General features: G+C 36.3%; 2 protein-coding genes across 2 annotated transcripts; both read right to left on the minus strand.

The window, feature by feature from the left end:
- Positions 1-7,335: 7,335 nt before the first annotated feature.
- LOC103983346 (wall-associated receptor kinase 2-like) lies at positions 7,336-12,268 on the minus strand. Its single transcript, XM_065106709.1, has 6 exons — positions 12,170-12,268; positions 10,956-11,068; positions 9,920-10,878; positions 9,264-9,746; positions 8,796-8,948; positions 7,336-8,720 (listed from the first exon to the last, which is right to left on the minus strand). The coding sequence occupies exons 3-6, from the start codon at positions 10,854-10,856 to the stop codon at positions 7,483-7,485; spliced, it is 2,811 nt and encodes a 936-aa protein (XP_064962781.1). The 5' UTR covers positions 10,857-10,878; positions 10,956-11,068; positions 12,170-12,268; the 3' UTR covers positions 7,336-7,482.
- Positions 12,269-16,539: 4,271 nt separating this feature from the next.
- On the minus strand, positions 16,540-21,232 carry LOC135609260 (wall-associated receptor kinase 1-like). The gene is made up of 5 exons (XM_065102369.1): positions 21,099-21,232; positions 19,882-20,834; positions 19,015-19,497; positions 18,205-18,360; positions 16,540-18,032 (listed from the first exon to the last, which is right to left on the minus strand). The coding sequence occupies exons 1-5, from the start codon at positions 21,140-21,142 to the stop codon at positions 16,807-16,809; spliced, it is 2,862 nt and encodes a 953-aa protein (XP_064958441.1). The 5' UTR covers positions 21,143-21,232; the 3' UTR covers positions 16,540-16,806.
- Positions 21,233-24,300: the final 3,068 nt, after the last annotated feature.

Consider the following 24,300-nt stretch of genomic DNA (forward strand, 5'->3'; position numbering starts at 1 on the left):
CATTTAGATACTATCATTTGAATAGCTATGATCATGTTGCCAAAATGATTTATCATGAATGCTTGAATATCATGTATGATATGCCGATATTGATGATTGATTTATTTGTATCATGCATGAAAAATAAAAGATATAGTTTTGAAATTGTGCATGTTCGAATTTGAAAATATGATGATGCATAATGATTAAATTGTGCAATGAAAATATTAAACATTTTGAAACCATGTTTTAGTGTCATGCATAATGATCATGCTTAATAAATTTCGAAATTATGGATGATGAATCTTTTACGATTTATGGATCATTGATTTTTACCATAATGAAAGTACCTTATTGATTTTTGTTGTAATAAATCTTACTCTTTCGGTTTTAAACATGATAAATGTTTTTATTTGGTATAAATGAAACAAAATCATATGTTTTGAAATAATCGAAAAGAGGATAACATTCTTGAAAATTATTTTGCTCAATCTTATTGATTTTGATGAATCCATTTGTATCATCTTTGTGAATCTCTTGGATTTTGATAATGATTTTGATGATTTAAATTTGAATAATTTTTTATTGAAATCATGATCTTGATCTCTTGAAATTCATAACATGAAATCCTTTATGAATCAACATTTTCTTTTCTATTTAAAAGGAGATTTGTCGAAATGTTTCATAGTCTTTTAGTATTCATAATCTTAACAATTATGTTTTGAAACTTTATGTAAACCAAGAATGTTCATCATGATTCTCTCTTTGAATATTTAAAGAGGAGAATTTTCTAGATGGTTCATGATTTTGATGATTGAATATTTGATATGCATGAATTGAGATCTTGCTCTCCTACCACTCTTTTTGCTATTCACCAAAAGGAAGACTAATTCTAATAAACCATGATATGCTATATGAATTTTATTGTATTCATGAAGTAAGATCCCATCACTAATTTTTGTTTATATTCCTTCATGTGATGATATGAATGTATGAAACACTTATGATATGATTTTTTATACAATTCCATGTATTCGTGAAATATTAATCTCATCACCCAATTAATTCATCTTGATACTCCTAATGTGATGAAGTGAAATTATGCATGAAATACAAATGGGGATAAGTTTTTGGTAGGATATAATTTGACAAATTGATACCATCATGATATGAAACATTTATGATTTGCAATGATATATGCAATACTTGTGCTTTCTAATTATGATGTGATGTATTACATATGATGTAAATCATGATTTAAAATACTATGAGTTGTCGCTAAAATGATGTATTATAAATATTGATTTAATGTTTTGTATCATGAATACTCTAAATGATGAATATTTGGTATCATGATCAAAATGTTGACAAATAGTTAAAAATTTTAGTATCATGTATGATATCCTTATAATGTTGATCGATTTATTCAATATCATGCATGAATGAATATAAGGTTTTTGAAAATGTGCATATTCTAATTTGAAAATATGATGATGCACAATTAAGATTGATACTTACCTTTGTCATAATTGATGTAATGGGTCTTCCCTTCTTTTTGACAATGACAAAGGGGGAGATAGCTTGCTTGCACAAGTCAAGAAGATGCAAAAACTTGATTGCTTGCTTGCCTATCTTAAGTAGCAAAGATTGCTAACTTGCTTATTTCAAGAAGCAAAAGTTGTCTTCTTGAACATCATTATCTTGCCCATCTCAAGAAGCAAGACTTGCAACCTGCACATTGCAATAGGAAGTAAGAATCGATAGCTTACACACTTCAACAAGAAAGCTATCTTGTATTTGCTTTTGAAATTTTTACTAGCTTGTATGTTACAAAACTTGCTCACTTTTTCAAATACTTTGCTAGCTTGCACTTTGTAAAGGAAGCAAAAATAACACTTCTCAAAAGAGAAGAAAAACTTACTGTCTTGAACATCTTTAATATGCTAGCTAGCATGATGTACAATTTGCTATTTTGAATATTACAAAGAAATACTATCATGCACATTGCAAAGAAAAGCAAAGTGCAATCGTGCACAAGAAGCAAGTGTTGAATTGCCATGATTGAACTTAAGAATCTTGCTATACTTTTGTACTTATATGTTGTGATGAAAATCTAGCTTTATGTTGCAAAAACTTGCATATCTTTTAAAATAGCTAGAGCTACTTCTCCTTTTTGTTGATGACATAGGGGGAGAAGTATATTGATGACTTCATGCATTGAATTAAATATTTTATATTTGCATGATAGTTTAAATGTTTTTCATAACATGTGATGAATGTTACTTGGATTTGGGATAATCCAAGTGTTCTATCAATGGCATATTGATAGGGGGAGTTTAGTTAAACTCCGGGGAGTTAAGGTTAACTCCGTTAGTCATCAATTAGTTGTCATCATCAAAAAGGGGGAGATTGTTGAATCTCGGATTTTGATGATGAAACTAATTGATTGTGTTTAAATGTTTGACTACATTTTGAGTGATACAGGTCTACTCGATCAGGATTAGACAATTAACGCAGGAGGAATTGACGTTGCGTCGGAGGAGATCACGTCAGGATATTGGATGGCAGAAGGCTTCGGGCGTCGGGCATCGGGCCAAGGAGAGCGAAATTGCACCAAGGATATCGGGGTTGCGGAGGTCAACCGCCGATTGGGCAACAAGCCGCAAGAGAGGACGATGCACCGAAGAATCGGATGAAGCGCCAACCAATGACGTGCCGGGCAACAGAATGTCAATTTGCGTTATAATAATTATCTAGATCGGAGTAGAGTGTTTGCTTGTGTGTGCAGGATTAACTACGATAACCAGAAAACACAAAGCGAGAATACCGGAGTCAAGTTCGATGGACGTTTAAGAGTCCGAAGAATCGTCGGAGATGCTGCCAGAACCAACCGAGAAGAAATCGGGAACCTGTCGGAATTTTCGGAAGTTCGCCGAAGAGATCGTCGGAGGTTCACGGAGATCACCGAGAAGGCTCGGCTACTCATTAAAGTCATCACAAGTTCGGGAGCTTGCTAGAAGCCCGTCAGCAGAAAGTTCGTCGGAAAGCTCGCCAGAACAAGACTCGACGTTCGCGGTTGAAAATTTGCTTAGGATGTGTTTTGGTTATGTAGTCCAATTGTAATTAGGATTAGGATTAAGAGATAATCCTATATCCTGGTTAGGGGCCAACTGGGCCCAAAGTCAGAGTTGGTTTAGACTAAAAATTAAGCTAAACCAGCAAACTAGAGAGCCAAGATTGAAGCCCAACTAGTGGCTGAAAACACTGTAGTCGGGCTGAAAACACTGTAGGCGGTGGCACCGCCTAGCTGGGCGGTGACACCTCCTGGCTTGGCGGTGGCACCGCCCAGCACCCGAGCGCTGGGCGGTGGCACCGCTTGGTTGGACGGTGGCACCTCCAGCAGCGGGAACCCAAAGAGAATTCAAATTTTGAAGCCCAAATTTGAATCCTCTTGAGGCCTATAAATACCCCTCAAATCTCAGCTGAGAGAACAACTTTTTGAGCAGCAAGTGTTTGAGAGAAAAGCCTTAGAAAAGTGTTATCTTGTCTTGTTTTCAATTTGCTAGTGTTCACCTCCTTCTTTCTTGTTGAAAATCTGTAAGAGAGTGAACCGCTTGTAAAAGTTGTAAGAGGGGTATTCACCCTTCACTTTCAAGAGATTTGCTAGTGGAAGGTGGAAGCCTCATCGAAGAGGGGCCTCGCAAGTGGATGTAGGTCACTTGACCGAACCACTTTAAAAACGGCGTAATCTCTGGTTTGCATTTCTTATTATCATTTATATTACTGCAAATCTTCTTACTTGCTTTGTTTCATCATTACCTTTGCTGCGCAACTTTAAGAATACGCTTTCAAGTTAAGCTTTTCAAGTTCCGTTCTTATCGTACGAAAGATTTTACTAAAACCGAAGTTTTAATCCGCTGCACTAATTCACCCCCCCCCTCTTAGTGCCACTCCGATCCTAACATTTTTAACGTATAAGAGATTTAATAAAGTTGACGTTTTTATCCGCTGCACTAATTCACCCCCCACTCTCAGTGTCGACCCTGATCCTAACAATTGGTATTAGAGCCTCGTTATTTCTCAGTTGGTTTAACACCCAAGAGAAATTGCTCATTTCGGCTTTCAAGAGAGTTACTCTCTTATTCGTCCTCTCTTTTTCAATGGGACGGACTATACTTATTGGAAAACTAGAATGAGAGTTTTCTTGCTTTCATTGAATCTCGATTTATGGAATTTAGTCAAAAATGGTTTTCAAAAGTCTTCTCTTCTAATGAACCATTGGAATGATTTGGAGAAGAAGGTTTTTTCTCTAAATGCAAAGGCTATAAATGTCTTATTTTACGCTTTAGATAAAACAGAGTTTAATCGGATTTTTTTGTACGAAACGGCCTTCGATATTTAGCATATCCTCGAAATCACACACGAAGACACAAGTAGCATAAAAGATTCTAAAGTAAATTTTTTAATACATGATTTTAAAATTTTTCAAATGAAACCAAACGAAACCATTGTTGACATGTACACCCATTTTATGGATGTTGTCAATAGTTTAAAAGCACTTCGTAGAAGTTTTTCGGATTTTGAACTTGTGAACAAGATTTTGCATTCTCTTTCTAAGAAGTGAGATTCAAAAGTAACAGCTTTACAAGAAACAAAAGATTTAAATATTTTTTTCACTTAAAGAACTTATCGGTACATTGATGACATATGAAATGGTGCACAATGCACTTGATGAACATGATGAACAAATCCACCTTTTAAAGAACAAGAAAGATTTGGGACATAGAACATTTGAAGATCACTCGAGCATAAGCTCAAGTGATGGTGAACTTAAACTACAAATGAAATCTAAAAGGTTCATGAAACAAAAATTAAAAAGAAAAAAAAACGGAACTACTTGCTTTGAATTCAAGAAGAAGAACAAAAATTGGGATGAATCGAACTCCTCTGAAGACGAGGAGAAAATCAAGAAAGGCGAGATGGCTAACTACGCCTTAACGGCTTTCGACATTGAGATAATCAAAACGCCTTTAGTTTACTTTGAAATTACATGATGCTTTCCATGATGTATTTTCATTTTTATATAATTTAAAATTTTTTTTTGAAAATTGCATAATGTAATGAAAATGCAAAAATTATGATCATGATAGTAATTTCAAAAATGATAATGAAAATTACATATTTAATAAAAAAATTATTTTGATTAAACATACCTTATGAAATCATGCTATATGTGGTTAAGAAGCAATAATGTGTATCATGTTGATTTTCATATTATTTCTCGATTTTGATTAAATGAAATCATGTTTGATTTGAAGTAATGCATAATGATCATGCTTAATAAATTTATATTTCAAAATTATGCATGATGATTTTTGTGATTTTGTTATCTTTTGAAAGATCTTTTTCGGCGTTAATGAATGATGCATGGATTTAGCATAAAAGAAAAAAACAAGCATGTACGAAATCAATCAATGAGTTGAAACAAAAGAAGAAAATCATTTTTCTTGAATTTTTTTTTCTCTATCTTATCGATTTTTCACTAAGAGACTAATAACATTATTTATGTCATTTTAAATATCTTGAAAGAAATGTTGAGATTTTGATGATTATGATTATTTGAATTTAATGGTTTTTATCGAAATCATGATCTTGATTTCTCATGAGTTATAACTTGAAATCATTATGAATCAAGATATCCTACTTTGTGTTCTTGTATCTTCTGATTGAAATTTAATGAAATGAATCATGATTTTTTTCAAAATTATAATTTTTATGATTCATAAAAAAATTGAGAGATATTATACATGAATTGTGATCATTTATGTGATATTTACGTGAATTGAGAGATTTTGATGATTATGATAATGATGAATGTAAATTTTTTTCATGTATTTATGGATGGAAACAGTGTTATTAAATGGTTGGTGACTTGGAAGATGAACGGATAAGAGAAAGAAAGTTAGAAGAAAGACAGGTAGGCAGTGAACCAAAGTCTTCCTTCTCGTTTCACACAACAAGAAAGACTAATCATACTCATTTTTTGGAAACTTTTATTGTCAAACTTCGATTAATTTCCAATGGCAAAAATATTCATTACTGATGAGCAGTTGAATTGTTGAAAACGAGTTCAAAATATGGTAAACCTAATAATAAGCAGAAAGATAGTTGATCAAATATATGCGATAGTAACCTGAGGTAAGGTTCATATATAGATAAATACCAAGTAATAAGCCTTATCCTCCGATCTTATCCTCTTAATCAATATAAAATCATGATTAAACATACGAATCGATGGCATTCTACCGATCTTCATCTTCCGCAAACTATAATTGCATGGTTTTGAAAACCTTCGTTTTCTTGAAAATATAATAGTGAATTATTGTTTATTTCCTTCGAAAAGTCTTTATGTATTTGATTTTCCTTTTTCCACAAGAGTCTACGATATAAGTTTCTGAGTCGTCTGATCCATCAATTCGCTCGTCCTATCTCCTGTGGGAACGAATTAGTTAGTCTATAAGAAAACGCGTATAGTGTATCATTTTTTCATATTGTGTTGGTTGATAGAGACGCAGCGCGCGATGATCCACCCGGAAGTCCATGGTTAGCTGGTTGACTGACTCGACGACTCCCACAATTCTCACACTTTGTGTCTTTCACATACTCTTCGTCGAACATACGTGGTTTAGAAACTCAACAAGAATCCAACTCTGAGACTACAAGAGATTCTGTGTCAAACGGCTCTCTCGGCTCAGCTGTGATGTCACGTGACCCCACCTCATTGGAACATATGTTCGATGGCTGAGGGGGTAGACCGACACAAACTCGACCTGCAGCAAACTATATGCTTTGATCAAACCCAGATTTATTTCCTCATAAAAATTAAGAGAAAAAATCTATCGAAATTTGGATCTCGTGTTGGCTCCCTTTCGTGGATCGGATTGTAGATCGAAGGTTCCTCGAATGAGCAAACTCAAGTTCGATTGAAGGTTTCTTGATGGAATCCAAACTCAAGTTCTTCGAATGAGCAAACTAAAGAACGAATGGAATAGGATTCACAAGTATCCATCCTGCAACCATCTCTATATATAACATTTATCTCAGATGGAATCCACTTGGCAACTTTTTTTCTTAAATTCATGAATAATTTCTAAATAATAATATGTTATTGAGGTTAAGCAGGTAGGTTTTCGTATTATGGGTTGCACAAATAGTTCAAAGATGAGAAGAACAGTGCATATTTATTTAAGTGTACCAATATGATCTTCTCGTAGAGACTCGTCTCTGCTATCAACTTTATAGAACGATTCATTTACACGATCACATCCATCACAACCATTTCAAGTATACGCTATGTGCATTCTGTAGAATAATATTTAAAGATGGATATAAATAATGTGATTACTTTTCTGCCAATCAACTTAAGCACATCACAAACCAAGTGTTCATAAGGGTGCCACAGGAATCGAGCAAAGCATCTACTTATCAAGAAGATTAATATGCTTACCGTGCGTAATTTAGTGACGACATCATCTCTTTCTCCAAGCTATAATTTCTAGACGCTTCTTGAATTGCCCTATTATCCAAATTACTGTAAATATTCTTTCCAAGAAAAGTAGAAACTGCATTTAGGCATTCGGAGTCTGCATGACCTTTATCGGTCCAATTATTCCTTCTCTGCTTCTTGATCCTTCTCAAGCTCTGCAACCTAAACTCTACTTCTTTCATCGTGGGCCGATCATTTCCTTTTAGTTGGAGACACATCTGTGCAAGTTGGATCACTTCGTGAAGCCCTTCTTCCATCCCTTCTTTCACAACACGAGCTTCAAGAAATTCTATGAGGCGATCGTCTCTTACTGCTTGGAGAAAATGCATGGACAAATTCATGTTTTCTCCGTCCTCGGCGTGGAAAATTGATCTCTTGCCTGTTAAAAGCTCAACGAGGATGACTCCAAAGCTATAAACATCACTCTTCTCTGTTAGTTGACCGGTTTGGTAGTATTCAGGATCCAAATATCCAAATGTACCTTGCACGCCGGTAGATATATGAGTTTGATCGAGAGGAATGAATCTTGAAGCTCCGAAATCTGATACTTTTACAGTAAGATGATCATCTAAGAGTATATTGGATGACTTGACGTCTCGATGGAAAATAGAGATGCTAGCGGCTGAGTGTAAGTAAGCAAGAGTTCCTGCGGTTTCTGTGGCAATTCTCAGACGATCTTCCCAAGACAATGATGAATCACCATTTGGCATATGCAGATGATCAGAAAGCGTCCCGTTCGAGATAAATTCGTAGACCAACAGGGGGACTTCAGTCTCCAAACAACATCCGAAAAGCTTAACCACATGTCTATGGTTGATTTGAGAAAGAAGGGCAACTTCGTTTATGAACTGATCGATCTCTTTCTTCTTCACGATTTTTGATTTTTTGATGGCGGCCACCCTTTGATCGGATAAAATTCCCTTGTAAACCATTCCATGTCCTCCACGACCGACGATTCGGGTGTCATCAAAATTATTGGTCGCTTTCTCTAAATCTTTCAAGGAGAATATCTTCGTCTTCTCAGCTATATCAGCATCGGATGAGATCAATTGCTGTAGCAGCAAACCATGATTCTGACGAAAGTATCTTTTTCTAGTCTCTTTTTGTTTTCTTTTTCTCCATCTCCGAGAAATGACGACAAAGCTTATGCCTAGAAGAAGAACCCCCACGCCGGTGCTTACACCAAGGATTACACCTACATAATGCGTATCATCTGTTACTTCAAATTCTATATTTGTGTTGTGCAAGAGAGATAGTTAAAGACATTTACCAAGCACAAGAATTTGCTTTTTGTCTGCAATACATGATCCATGTATGGGATCGCCATATGTGCCTTCTGGACAAATGCAACTGTAATTGCCAATGCCATTAACACAATGCGCTTTGCACAGATATTTTTCCGGACGCGTGCATTCATCGATATCTAACAAATAAACAACAAATTAGAGACGATGTTTGTACATCGAAATTGACCTCTTGAGTATGATCTTTATATGCACCTGAGAGAACTAATCGTGGCGATATTTTCTGGGAGAATAATAATAGTGAAGAGTTTGAAAACCATTGAAGAAGAAACTGAGAATTGTTTATTTTGTTAAACTGAAAATTCCATCTTCAAGAAATTACATTAATTGTTTTGTTTATTTGATGTATACCATCAATTCAGTTCCCTATCATTGCAATTTCTGCATGGATGAAGTAGACTTAAATTCAAATGCGGCAGCAAATCGTGGGTTACCTTCACAGCCATCAGAAACGTAAGGATTCCCTTCGTAGCCATCGGTACATTTGCAGCGATATCCCAGATGGATGCCAACAGAGTTGGTGATGTTTGCGTTCAGACAAATGCTTTGATCGCTGCGACATGCGTACGTCGTCCTGTTCTGCATCGCCTCCTCGCAGGATTGATACTGGATGACCCAGCTAAACATGGCGCTTTCGTTAAGGAACATGAAAGGCTTGTCTGCGTCAGATGGGATCTCGAAGATGTAGCCATCAGTTTTCCTGAGTTCTAATTGCCCTTGTTCCAAGAGTATGTTACTCACTGGAGCCAGGGAATAGCTGAAATTGAGGAGGAGAATGGGAGGAGTGGCTGTGTCGTTGCATGTCAGAGCAAACGATTCATCCCTGTAGCAGCCTTCTTCGAGCCCAAATGGATAGGGCACATCGATGTCACCACATTTTGTCGCGCAATTAGTTGCAGGGTGAGTCACAGAAGAGCCTGTTGAAGTTGCCGAATGCTTAGAGATTACTGCTCACTTGCACAGTAGATATTAATCGAACTAGAAAAGTTTGTTCTGTAAAAATATTGCAACTAAATTGCAGTTAAATGGGCAAAGATTGCAAACTAGGCATAAGTAGCAGAGTAGATTGCACACGGTAACGGGACATCACCTTGGCAGCCATCGGGTATATATGGATTGCCATGGAAATTTGAGGAACATTTGCAGATATATCCAATTCCAGTGTCGGAAGACTTGTTATAAGACCAGGCATCATAGCAATCACTGTTGCTGCTAAGACAGGCGAAGCTCTCCTTCTTCTTCTGTGCTTCTTCGCAGGATGGTCGATCGTTGATGAACCACCCGAGGGGGAGCTCCACATCGCCATTAAGCCCCTCGAGTTCATCTCTCGTGTAGTATTGGAAAGACATGACGGCCTTGATGCTGGAGTCGTTCACCAAATGTAGCTCGCTCTGGTTAAGTCGCGTTAATCGAATTCCTAATGACTTAGTCAGATTATTCCCCTGGCCACTCCATGGAGATACAAAGTTCTCGCAGTGACCGATGCCATAACCTGTCAGAAATCCTTCATCGATCTGGCTCGTGCCATTGCCAGGGCATAGTGTCAAGCATTGCCCCATGATCTTCCCGTCGGTGGGATTCACTATGGAGGCCAAAGCGCTGCAGCCGATGACCGAAAGCGTGTGATACCCGAACGAGTATGAGTAGGGAATGCTATACACGTCCAGCAAAAGGAAATTGTAAGGTCCATTCCCTAGATTCATCAATGGGGTGTAGGAAGAACCGACGTCGATGCCCATGGTAATGACTGCAGCTTTGATGTAAACCCGGCCATCCACAGCGTCAATGCTCCTGTTGACTTCGATATTGCTGGCGCCCAAGAAAAGCTTAGGAGGAGAGGTTGTGTGGTTGCAGGTGAGTTCAAAGCCCGGACGGAAGCAGCCATCGCCGACGCCGAAGGGGTACACTATGCTGATATTACCACAGCTTTTTGGGCAGGTGGAAGGGAGCGGAAACGTTGGATAGCTTGCTGCTGAAGTCACTGCTATCAGCTGCAGCAGTAGCAGGAGGAACTCCACAGGCTCCATTAGTTCTTTCAATTCCCTCGCTCTACCACAAAAATCATGTCATTGCTTATCAAACCAAAGGATGATTCAAAGAACATGTAGATGATTAGTAGAAGCCACCTGCCAAAATTAACTTGTTTCTCCGACTCTTATGAGAAAGCGCATCCACACCTCGCTGCTACCCGAAATATGTGACACCGGCGATTGGATATAATGGTTTCGACCAAAGGAACCTATTAAAGATATATAAAACAACATAATACTTATTATATTGAAATAGTCAATCATTTGTTCAAAAATGGGCCTCATTTTCATTGTTGATCCAAAACATGGTCCTCAAATGCAAAAGTCAAATTTATCAACTGACGCGAAGACTAATTCAAGTGAGACTTAAGAACAATAAAAAAGAGGCGAGTTCTTTTCTTGAAAGTATAACGTTGAAATTATGTTGCTAGGGTTCTTCGGTTGACTCAAAAGTCTCATCACGCGGTCCTCCTCATACCCTGTGTGTCGGCAACTCTTTTCCCCCTACAAGTCAAGTCAATGGTATAAGTTTCAAGTCGTCTAACGTGTGTGTCGATGTGCACCACGTGATACATTGTGTCTGGGATTGTCCATAAAATTGGATTCCTCTCGCTCTATACGGAATAACGAGACGTCTTCGGACATCTTATCTTGTCTCGTTCCTTAAGAAAACATATTTTTTTTTAAACCAGAATATACTGCTAAGTAAAATTGATTATAAATGTAGTTCCTTACTTACCCTTCGTTACTTACCTCTTACGAAAAAAATTGCTTTTATCGAAGTAGGTTAGAGAAAGAAAAAGTCGGAGAGGAGTTTTCATAAGAATAGAATAGTTATTTTTATTTGGGTAAATTCTAAAAGAAGCTCATATTTTTTTAAAAATTCTCGGCTAGCATTTTTTTTTTAAAGTAAAATATATATTTTTTTCAAATAATGATATTGTATTTGTCGACAATCGTCTCTACTGAACGCCACTGCATGTCGACCTCATCGTCAAGATATAAATCGTCTCTACTGAACGCCACTGCACTTATGAGCTAAATTTATTATATGTAACTCGATCATTTCAATCATGAAGATATAAATCTATCGATCCATCTTTTTATCTCACATATATAAATATTTTCAACAGTACACCTTTTTTTCTAACGGAGTTGATGGGCAAATTATATTATGTCAGAATGAGCATTTTCATGAGATACGATTAGAGATGAGCAAACAACAGAGAAAAAACATTCATATAGTTTAAGTCGAATTATTCGAATCTTTGTATTATTCTTCGTATAAATAGAAATAGCAAGACGCTTACACTGGTATTATCGAGGGAAGGAGCTCCTGAGGCTTGAGCAGCGTAGAGATAAGAAGAAGACAGTCAGTGATGCCTCCTCCGAGAGAGACGAACTTGCCTAATTATATAGAGAAATAGGTTGCAGATATAAGCAACCTCTTCTAGTGGAAAACTGGAGCTATCCTTTTCGACAGTCAATCACGTTGACGAAGACTTAGGACTTTTAGTGTGGAGTGGTAATTAACTCTTTGAACTCGTCAGAGTTCGATCCATCGGGCACGCTCGGCTCGATGATGATGCTCTACTTTTCCTATATGCTGTCAAATCGGTGTTAATACACTAAGATATAATATCGTAGACATTGGCGCGAAACTTTTAACTCGGATAATCATAAACTGTAGCAACCATCATTTTAATGCGTCAATCGCTTTGACATAATTAGTTTCATGAGAATCTGCATCACAACTAATATCAAGGATCATAGTTTAGCCCTGCAGTGCAAATACTTCATTAACTAATGCGCTATCCGTCAGAAAACGAGATCAGGAAAAGCTACAGATCGCTATCGGAGATATAGATTAGGAAAGGGAATTATATTGCAGTCAACGAAACACACCCGACATTGTTCGCTATCGGAGAAAACCAAAACTTGTCTTTAGGGATGGAAACAGTCAGTATACTCCTCCTCCTAGAGTATACTAACTTTGATCATGAAGATCAAAGGATGAATGTAAATTTTTTCATGTATTTATGGATGGAAACAGTGTTATTTCTTGGTTGGCGACTTGGAAGATGAACGGACAAGAGAAAGAAAGTTAGAAGAAAGACAGGTAGGCAGTGAACCAAAGTCTTCCTTCTTCTCGTTTCACACAAGAAGAAAGACTAATCATATTCATTTTCTCGAAACTTTTATTGTCAAACTTCAATTAATTTCCAATGGCAAAAATATTCATTACTGATGGGCAGTTCAATTGTTGAAGACGAGTTCAAAAGATGGTAAACCTAATAATAAGCAGAAAGATAGTTGATCAAATATATGCGATAGTAACCTGAGGTTCATATATAGATAAATATCAAGTAATAAGATAGGGTCAGATCTTATCCTCTTAATCAATATAAAATCATGATTAAACATACGAATCCGTGGCATTCTACCGATCTTCATCTTCCGCAAACTATAATTGCATGGTTTTGAAAACCTTCGTTTTCTTGAAAATATAATAGTGAATTATTGTTTATTTCCTTCGAAAAGTCTTTCTGTATTTGATTTTCCTTTTTCCACAAGAGTCTACGATATAAGTTTCTGAGTCGTCTGATCCATCAATTCGCTCGTCCTATCTCCCGTGGGAACGAATTAGTTAGTCTATAAGAAAACACGTATAGTGTATCATTTTTTGCATATTGTGTTGGTTGATAGAGACGCTGGTTGACCGGCTCGACGACTCCCACAATTCTCACACTTTATGACTTCCACGGACAATTCGTCGAACATATGCGGTTTAGAAACTCAACAAGAATCCAACTCTCTGCCACTCCAAGAGTTTCTGCGTCAAACGTTGACTCTCTCGGCTCAGCTGTGATGTAACGTGACCCCACCTCATGTTCGATGGCTGAGGGGGTAGGTGGACCAGCACAAACTCGTCCTGTGGTAAAACATATGCTTTGATCAACTTCTCTGCCTTTTGATCATTCTCAACTTATGCAACTTAAACTCAACTCCTTTCATCGTGGGATTATAGTTTCCTTTTACTTGTAAACATGTTTCTTTTAAGTCTAACAACATCATCAAACCCTTCTTTTGTTCTTTTTTTCATCATTCTGGTCATGATTCTGGCCATGATTCTAAAATGATTAATATATATATATATATATATATATATATATATATATATATATATATATTATTTTTTACATGATTTTACTGTAATAAATTATTAAAATTAAAGATTTTTTTAATAGGTTCAATTTCAAATGTAACATTCATATATGATTATTTTTTTACTAAACGAACTCAAAATTCTACAGAATCATAGGATATGATTCTAAAATATTTAGTAACATTTTCTTATTTATAATTTTTTTTGAAAAATAATTATTAAAATTAAAAAAATTTGAATAGCATATGCGATCAAATCATTTTAGTAACAGTTTGAGGATAATTTCATTCAAATGAAAAAAAAAAAAGATGCCCCCAAGTAAAAATGAATATGGGGTTTAAAACCAATAATGAAAGTTTTTTCCAGTAAAATGTCCTAAAATATTTAGATATATGAATATTGCTACTAAAAATTATTAGTAAAATTCGGTGTATATGCAAACCTTATATAATGTATACAAGTGCAACAACTAGCTGATGCCGAGGGAATTTTACAGAAAAATAATAAATCAATATTTATTATTTGAAATTAATAAAATCATATAAATAGGCTTAATTATTTATGATAATCATTTTTCTGAATATTTTTTATTTTTATAAAAGCCTTAATTTATATCCACATTTAATAAGGATCCGAAAGAAAAACACTGGCCTCGGTGATTTCAGGCTGGGAAAACTGAAAGTTCTAACCCAAGTGGAAGGTGACAATAGCTATAGTCGTCTCTGCCCAAAAAAAATCTTGAGACTTCTTTGAGAAGACATGGCGTTGATTTGATGATAGTGCTTTGTGATGTAGTGTCTTGATGATTCCTGCCACAGGTTTTCAAACAGTCTCTTCATCCTCCAATAAGGGTTGATAGAGATGTACACCATGGAAACAACTCCTACTCGGAAATTTTCCACCTACAATTTCCAACTATATACGTCGGGCATTTCTCGTGGCCATGATAATTTACAAAGACATAAATCATGAAAGCAACGCCATATATACCCACTTTGAAATATCAAACACATTGATCGAGTGATTTTGAGCTATCTGAGTATGGGTCAAGTAAACGATGATAATTTGAAGTAATTTTTTGTTTTTTTAATTTTTGATGAAGAAAATGATAACTATATAAAATGATACCGTGGGCACTGATAAATTTAGAAGTCCAAATCGTACAATAAGTTTTTAGTGCATGTTATGTAATATTTGTCTATACAAAAAATAATAGATTATGTTAGGCAACGTATGGTATATTCATTATATGTTTGGACATGCTATATCGCCATTAATAATTATTAGTAGAACATGAATTCAAAGGAAAAAATAATCAAATAAAATCATATAATAGGATTTTTTAGATTATTTGTTTTTCGAAAGAATTAAATTATAGTTGATAATTTCTTCTTATTTTATTAGATATTAGTTTCTAAGTCATGATACATCATTATCATCATCATGTCTAAGCCATCAATTCGCTCATCCTATCTCTATTGTGAAAACTAATTAGTTAGCGCGCTAAAAATAAAAACCTTTGAGGGTAAGGGAGATTTGGCCGACTTATGAGCGTTCTCATACTCCTCAATTAATGTATGACTAAATGGTCTTATCAATTTCTAAGTAAAATAATTATAAATGTAGTACCTTACTTATCTTTTACGAACAAAAAATCGTTTTTATCGAAGCTAGTCAAAGAAAGAAAAAGTCGAAGAGGAGTTTTCTAAGAATGGAATAGTTATTTTTATTTGGGAAAATTCTTTAAAAAAACTCATATTTTTTTCAAAATTCTAAGCTACCACTCTTTTCCTAAAAAATTCTCGTAGAATATATATATATATATATATATATATATATATATATATATATATATATATATATATATATAATGATATTGTCTTTCTTGATCATTATCTCCGCTCAACACTATCACATATCAACCTCACCTCCCCTTTCCTCTTCCTCTATTATCGTTGTTATCTTTGTCATCCTCACCCTCGCCATTATGACGATAGATGGAGTATCCCGTACACCCTTGTCATCGTCATCCTTTCTTTGTCATAAGAACGATATCTTTAATTTGAAAGGACAATGATGTCTTTAATTATAATTAAGATATTTCAAGAAGTCCATAAGAATAGGACAGTTAGTCTATAAGAAAACGTATAGAGTCCATTTGTGATCTATCTTGTTTTTAACTTAATATATCAAGAACCATGGACTTATAAAGTAAATTAGAATGAGACGAATTGGCAAGTCAATGATGCTAGTGCGAGTGTGGTTAACAATAAAGTTCCATATATATATATATATATATATAGAGAGAGAGAGAGAGAGAGAGAGAGTATGTGTTATCGGTCATGGATCAGACCGTAGAGTGACATGAGCGACCGAAATGATCTCATGGCATCAACTAAAATCTAAACACGACGGACCTGAGTGATAACATAAACCAGTCATATACAAATGATTTCAGAAACATTACCATAAAACATGAACCGACGACGGTCATAAAACCAGATAAGGAATGAGTTGTACACAAGTGATTTGATCATATTAAAGGGTAGTTCTCTGAACATTACAATACAAGTAAAGTACAGACACATAACTACTAATTCTACATGCCATTCCCACCAACTCGATCATATATGTGATAGAGCCATAAGATGGAAACTGTTTTAGGAACAAGTTTGGAACATAACATTACCCATATGACCATTACATACGATCCTCGAGCAGAAGGAAGCTTATTCAGTGGCATTCAAGCAGTCAATAATGATATGGACATCGAATACAAACTCACCGTGGGTGATGATGCGACCACATAAATTCTTTCTCTAAGGTATAATTCCTGGATGTACCTTGATTTGCTGGGTCGACGACTTCAGAGAAGGCATAAGGTGAGTCTCTCAGCAGATGCTCGGTTTCTTCGTCACCTTTAACCAAACAATGTCCTGTTTTTTTCAGTCTGATCCTTCTCAAGTTCTGTAATTTATCCTCCACCTCTTTCATCGTTGGCCGTTTAACCCCTTTCAATCTTAAACACATTTCTACCAATCCAATCATGTCGATGAGCTCTTCTTCGGTCGCTTCTTTCACAACAAGATCATCTATAAGATCAAACGGGCGATTCGTTCTCACCGTTTGAAGAAAATGCATCGATAGATTCAGTCTGTCTTCATATTCGGTGGAGAAAATTGGCTTTTTACCTGTCAAAAGCTCTAGAAGAATGACTCCGAAGCTATAAACATCGCTCTTCTCTGTCAATTGACTGGTATGATAGTACTCCGGGTCAAGGTATCCAAAGGTGCCTTGTACACCAGTGATCAAATGAGTTTGGTCGAGTGGAATAAGTCTTGAAGATCCAAAATCTGATATTTTTACGGTTAAATGATCATCTAAGAGAACATTTGATGATTTGACATCTCTATGAAATATCGAAATTGAAGCAGCCGAGTGTAAATAAGCGAGTGCTCCGGCAGCCTCAACAGCAATCCTCAGGCGATCATCCCATGATAATATAGAGTTACCATCTGGAATATGGAGATGATCTAAGAGAGTCCCATTCGAGATAAACTCATAGATCAATAAGGGAACTTCAGTTTCCAAGCAACACCCGAAAAGCTTAACAATATTCCTGTGATTAATCTGAGAAAGAACTGCAACCTCATTGATGAACTGGTCTATCTCACTTTGTTTCACATATTTAGATTTTTTTATGGCGACCACACGCTGATCCGACAAAATTCCTTTGTAAACCGTTCCATGTCCGCCGCGGCCGAGCACTCGAGTCTCATCAAAATTATTAGATGCCTTCTCCATCTCTTCCAGAGAAAATATCTTTGTTCTCTCACTAATATCTTCACTAGACGAGATTAACTGTTGTAGCAGTAAACCATGATTCTGATGGAAGTATTTTTCTCTAGTTTTCTTTTGTTTTCGTTTTTTCAATTTCCTTCTCAGGATGAGGAGACTCGAACATAAGAGTAATAGGCCTATGCCGGTGCTTGCACCAATGATGACACCTGCACAACATCAATCATAAATTTAGCTCCATAAAAACACTCCTTTAATTTTATTTTCTACGATATATATGGATAAAGGATTGTCAATGACCTCAATGTCTTCCTTTTGATTTCCATTATTCGATTATGCACCTTTTGCATCTTTATAAGTAAATTAGTCATAATGCCTTACCTAACAGAAGAGTCTGCTTTTTGTTGTTGGGAATGCAGGGTGCAAGTTTAGGATCACCAGATGTGCCCGGTGCACAAGTGCAAGTATATCCGCCATCCGTATTAGTGCAAATCCCATAACAAAGACGTTTCTCGGTTGAGTTGCACTCATTGATATCTAGACAAGTCATTGGAGACAAAAGGAATTATAATTTGTTCATCAAATTACAATAAACAAAAAATTGATAGTAAAGAATGACAACAAACAAGTATTTGATTTGATTCTGTGTTCAGTAGCTAACCCCATATCTGCTCCTATTGACCATAATTATCTGTTTGTTCTTATTTACTAATTTTATGACACAAAGCTCTCTTTGTAACTCTGCAGTTTAGCTAACATAATTTATTTTCTAAAAATATTATAGTACAATTTTCTGTGTGGCTTATTCTGCTGTGTGCTGTTTGATCATATTTGTCGCTCAATTTTTCCTCTCAGAAAAGGCATGTTCATGTATTTTTAACTTTAAGTTATATAAAAAAAACATAGTATTTGTTGTGTAGGTAAGTTATAATTATATAATCGTTAAAATGATCATAATGTTATAATTTTTCTACAGTGTTTCGTGATGATTCTTGTCATTAACCCTGTTGGGGAATAGTACTAATCCATCTACTATCAATAGATATGATAGATCACATACTGCAAAGAAACATTCATTGAGCCTATAATGTTATGATTTATCTCAAATATATTGTGTTGGCTTAGAAACGTCATATCAGATAGTGGAGTAACAGAGTGTCAAGATGGAAGTTTGAGAAAAGAGTGAAGCACCTGTGCATCCATTAGGCATGTAAGGATTTCCTTGGTAACCTTGCGAGCATTTGCAACGGTATCCCACAATCTTGCCATCGTCGTTAGTAATTGTTGTGTCGATACATGAGCTGTGAGCGTGGCCACATGCGAAGGTGATCGTGTTCTTAGCATCCTCGCAAAGCTGCAACTCGATCACCCAACTAACGATGGCCTGCCCTTTAAAAAAGACGAAAGTTCCAGTTCTACTATTTTCAATGTAGAAGGGACCGTACTTTTCCTCGACTTCCAATTGGCCTTCCTCCAGCGATATATTAGTCACTGGGTAATAGTCATGGTAAAGGAGAGTGGGAGGATTGGATGTGGCATTGCATGTCAGAGCAAATGAGTCGTCCCTATAACAGCCCTTCTCCAGTCCAAATGGAAACAAGACGTCAAGACTCCCGCATTTAGTAACACAGCCGTTTGCGGCAGCAGTAGCAGCAACAGATGTAAAAGAATTTTCTGTTGATATGATCAAAGTGGTCAGCAGCAGAATTCGGCATAAGAATAATATGTTTTTGTTCCAGAGTCAAAATATACATCAATTATATTTGAGACATGCAAATATATTCGGTCATTGCCTAAAGAATTTATGGTTACCTAATTAAAGAGTATGCCTCATGATTTCAATTCAATCTTTTTGGATCCCAGTGGTGATTTTCTATAAATAATAACAGTATTACGCTAGTTGGATTCTTGCACAATTAGGCATCTTCGTTACTGCTTGAGTTTCTAGAAATCAGCAGGAACTTAAACATAACAGAGAAGCACGACTCTACATCACTTTGATCCAGTTAATTATACTTATTCGAACTCATTTAAAGAGAGAAAGAGGAGGAAAATTACCTTGACAGCCACTAGGTACATAGGGATTGCCTTGATAACTTGCGGAACAACGACATAAATATCCACTGCTCTTATTAAGGTAGGCCGTATCAAGAAAGATATTATGACAAAGACTATTTTGACTGACGCAAGCGTATGTATCCGTATTCTTGGCCTCTTCGCATGAGAGGTGATCATTCATGTACCACGCCAAGGTGGCTTCCACATTCGTTCTACTTCCGTTTAATACTCCTTCGAGATCACCACCATTGAATATGATGACCTTGATGCTGGTGGTATTCACCAAGTGTAACTCGGTTTGGTCGATTCGAGTTAGCTGAATCTCTAAGGCAGTCGAATTCTTAGACCATAGATTCATTGTGCAATATCCACTTGTAACGTCGGACCACTCTGAATATTGACTCGGAACACCGGCAGCGCAGATACTAAAGCAAGCGCTAATGGTTTTATTGGTGGTACGATCCACTTGCTTGGCCATAGCGCTACAACCCAGAACGTAAACTTCGGTAGATATTCCTTGATAAGAATTACGTGTCATCTGTTCCATTAACTCAAAAGAGTAAGGCCAATTCTCCAGATCAATCAGTGAGGCGCGTTTAAACTTATCGTCGACATCCATGACGACAGTTGGTGGTTTGATATAGACAAACCCCTGGTTCATGTCAATTCTCGTTACCTCGATGGTGCCATCACCCAGGAAAAGCCCGGGAGCGCTGGTGGAATGGTTTCTGCAGGTAAGATTAAAGCCCGGCCGAAAACAACCATCGCCGATGCCGAAAGGATACTCGAAGCTGATATTCCCACAATTTTTTGGGCAGAGAAAAGTTGTGTTTGTTGATCTGCTTTCTGTTCTTATTGAACCCATTGATGTGGATGCCAGAAGAAAGAGTAAAATCTTGACCAACCCCATCCCTCCTCTTCCCTCTCCTAATCCTACCATTTTCCTCTTCCACCTGCCACATACCGAGTTGCATTAGTTGGCAATCCAGACACGAGTAAAACTAATAATGACGACCTTTTAGTCAATCTTATATTTTAATGTTTTTAAGTTATATTATATCTAATTCGATCTTTTCAATAATCAGAGATATAAAACTATCAATCCATCTCTTTATCTCACATATAAAAATATTTTCAACGCAAACTTATACTACTTTTTCATGAGATACGATTAGAGATGAGCAAACAACAGAGAATAATCTGAGCAAGACGCTTACATTGGTGTTATCGAGGGAAGGAGCTCCTGAGGCTTGAGCAGCATAGAGATTAGAAGAATACAATCAGTGATGCCTACTCCTTGAGGGACGAACGTGCCTAATTATAGGCAACCTCTTCCAGTGGAAAACTGGAGCTATACTACTCAACAGTCAATCACGTTGACGAAGACTTAAGATTTTTAGTGTGGAGTGGTAATTAACTCTTTGAACTCGTCAGAGTTCGATCCATCGGGCACGCTCGGCTCGATGATGATGCTATACTTTTTCTATATGCTGTCAAATCGGTGTTAATACACTAAGATACAATATCATAGACATTGGCGCGAAACTTTTAACTCGGATTATCATAAACTGTATGCAACCATCATTTTAATGCGTCGATCGCTTTGACATAATTAGTTTCATGACAATGTGCATCACAACTAAGATCAAGGATCATAATTTAGCTCTGCAGTGCAAATAATACTTCATTAACTAATGCGCTATCTGTCAGAAAACGAGATCAGGAAAACCTAAAAATTAGTTGACAAGACTTGGAAAATTTAGCGTTTTGAAGTCTTGAGAGCTGTTCCATCGAGCATTAAAAAAGATGCTACGCAATTTTCAATGACGTTGAGCCGGATGTGTCGAGTCCTGAAGAAACAATTATTGCACTGGATTATTAATGATACGTAGATTGCTTTGTCATGATATGTTCTTCCCAACTAGTAATCGAATTCCTGACTTAGCTTGGCCGTGCAAATGGTTTATGCTTTGTGAGTTACTCTATAGGTGAGACAAAGGTATCATACAACCGGTTAACATTTTATTTACTCACGGTAGTAAAATGTATATATGACTCGAAAAAAGGATTGTCATGGTAGATTTGATTTCAAACTTTACTTATTTATTTTGCAAGAAAAGGAAAGGGAATTATATTTCAGTCAACGAAATGCATCCGACATTGTTCGTTTTTGGAGCAAACCAAAACTTGTATTCAGGGATGGAAAAAGTTATTTATTTTGCAAGAAAACTATGATCATGAAGATTAATGGATTTTCTAGATAACAGTTCTTGTCAAACTTCGATTATTTTCCAATGGCAAAAATATTCATTACTGATGAGCAGTTGAATTGTTGAAAACGAGTTCAAAAGATGGTAAGCCGAATAATAAGCAGAAAGATAGTTGATCAAATATATGCGATAGTAACCTGAGGTTCATATATAGATAAACACCAAGTAATAAGCCTCTTTGAATTTATCTCCGAGGAAAATAGGGTCAGATCTTATCATCTTAATCAATAAAAAATCATGATTAAACTTTTTATCAGAGTTTAAGTTATCAAATTAGATGGAACGCGAAGTCTTGAACAATCGAATCCGTGGCAATCTACCGATCTTCATCTTCCACAAACTATAATTGCATGGTTTTGCAAACCTTTGTTTTCTTGAAAATATAACAGTGAATTGTTATTTATTTCCTTGGTAAAGTCTAATCACATGGCCATCCTTAAATATACTTTAAGTATTTGATTTTATTTTTTCCACAAGAGTCTACGGTATAAGTTTCTAAGTCGTCTAACATGATACATCATCATCATCATCATGTCTAATCCATCAATTCGTTCATCCTATCTCGATCGTTCTGTGAAAACGAATTAGCTAGTTTCTACGAAAGCGTGTATAGTTCATCATTTTTCTCCTATTGTGCTTGATATATCATTGATCATGGATTTTTTTTTTCTGAAAGAAAAAAAATAATTACTAAATAAAACGAGAGAGGTCATAAGCAAGCAGAGATCATAACCACTTCCCTCTTCAAAAATTGTAACAAAAAAAAACAATTCTAGCATGATTTGCTATTACTCAGTTTGCAACGATATATACGTGAGATCATAAAAGAGTTGAAGAGTCCAACAATAATAGAATATCATTAGTAACTCAAGGAGGATGGGTTTTGCCACAGACAGAGAGGTTGGAATCAGTTTCAACATGAATGTGACCGACTCCATGCAGTAAAGATTTGGAGAGGTCATCGCGAATAACCTGCAGTTTTCAAAAGGAGAATTCCCGGTGCTTCCAGGACTGGTTTGAAAGAGACGAGTTGGGAAGCCATTAAGAACGACGAATCCGTCTGCAGCGGGTTGAGAGCAATGCGTGAGGACGATAGCTTTTCGTGAGGCCCTCGCAAATAACCAACCAATAGAAGAGTCTCATTCTGTGTTGTTGTGTTGGTTGACAGAGACGCAGCGCGCGATGATCCACCGGGAAGTCCATGGTTAGCTGGTTGACTGACTCGACGACTCCAACAATTCTCACACTTTGTGTCTTTCACAGACTCTTCGTCGAACATACGTGATTTAGAAACTCACCAAGAAACCAACTCTCTGACACTACAAGAGTTTCTGCGTCAAACGTGTCTCTCGGCTCAGCTGTGATGTCAAGTGACCCCACCTCATTGGAACATATGTTCGATGGCTGAGGGGGTAGACCGACACGAACTCGTCCTGTAAATTTGGATCTCTTATTGGCTCCCTTTCATGGATCAGATTGTAGTTCCTCGGATGAGCGTGTACGACTCTCCGCTGGTACATATTTGGAAATCCAATCCACCGACCAATTACCAATGCTTTGTTTGTATCATCAAAATTTTGGATGAATATTACAAAATATGTAACCCAACCGCATCAAAGTGATCGGATGGTGTTGTAAAGAACGATGAACTCCATCGAATCGAATGGTGGGGCTTTGGCCACATGAATGCACTAATTAAGCATCTCTTAACATGAACATCAACATACACGACACTATATGTTCATCGAGGATAGCTTACTGATGACATTATTTCTTCCTCCAAACTAAAATTCCGACATCTTTCTTCAGTTGCTCGTTATTCAAATTTATAGATTGTTTCGTGGGAAGTGTGACTTGGATTCTGCAGAAGACACTCCGAATCTTCATGATTGTTACCAGTCCAATTATCACTTCTCTGCTTTTTGATCATTCTCAACCTATGCAATTTAAACTCTTAACTCGTTTCATCGTGGGACTATAGTTTCCTTTTACTTGTAAACATGTCCCTTTAAGTCAACAACATCATCAAACTCTTCTTTTGTTTTTTTTTTCATCATCATGGTCATGATTCTATCGAACTATCTGGCTATGATTGTATAAAACTATGTGGTCATGATTCTAAAATGATTAATTTTTTTTTCTTTTCATG

The sequence above is a fragment of the Musa acuminata genome, chromosome BXJ2-4, assembly GCF_036884655.1.
Source record: "Musa acuminata AAA Group cultivar baxijiao chromosome BXJ2-4, Cavendish_Baxijiao_AAA, whole genome shotgun sequence".
In the NCBI taxonomy this organism is placed as follows: Eukaryota; Viridiplantae; Streptophyta; class Magnoliopsida; order Zingiberales; family Musaceae; genus Musa; species Musa acuminata.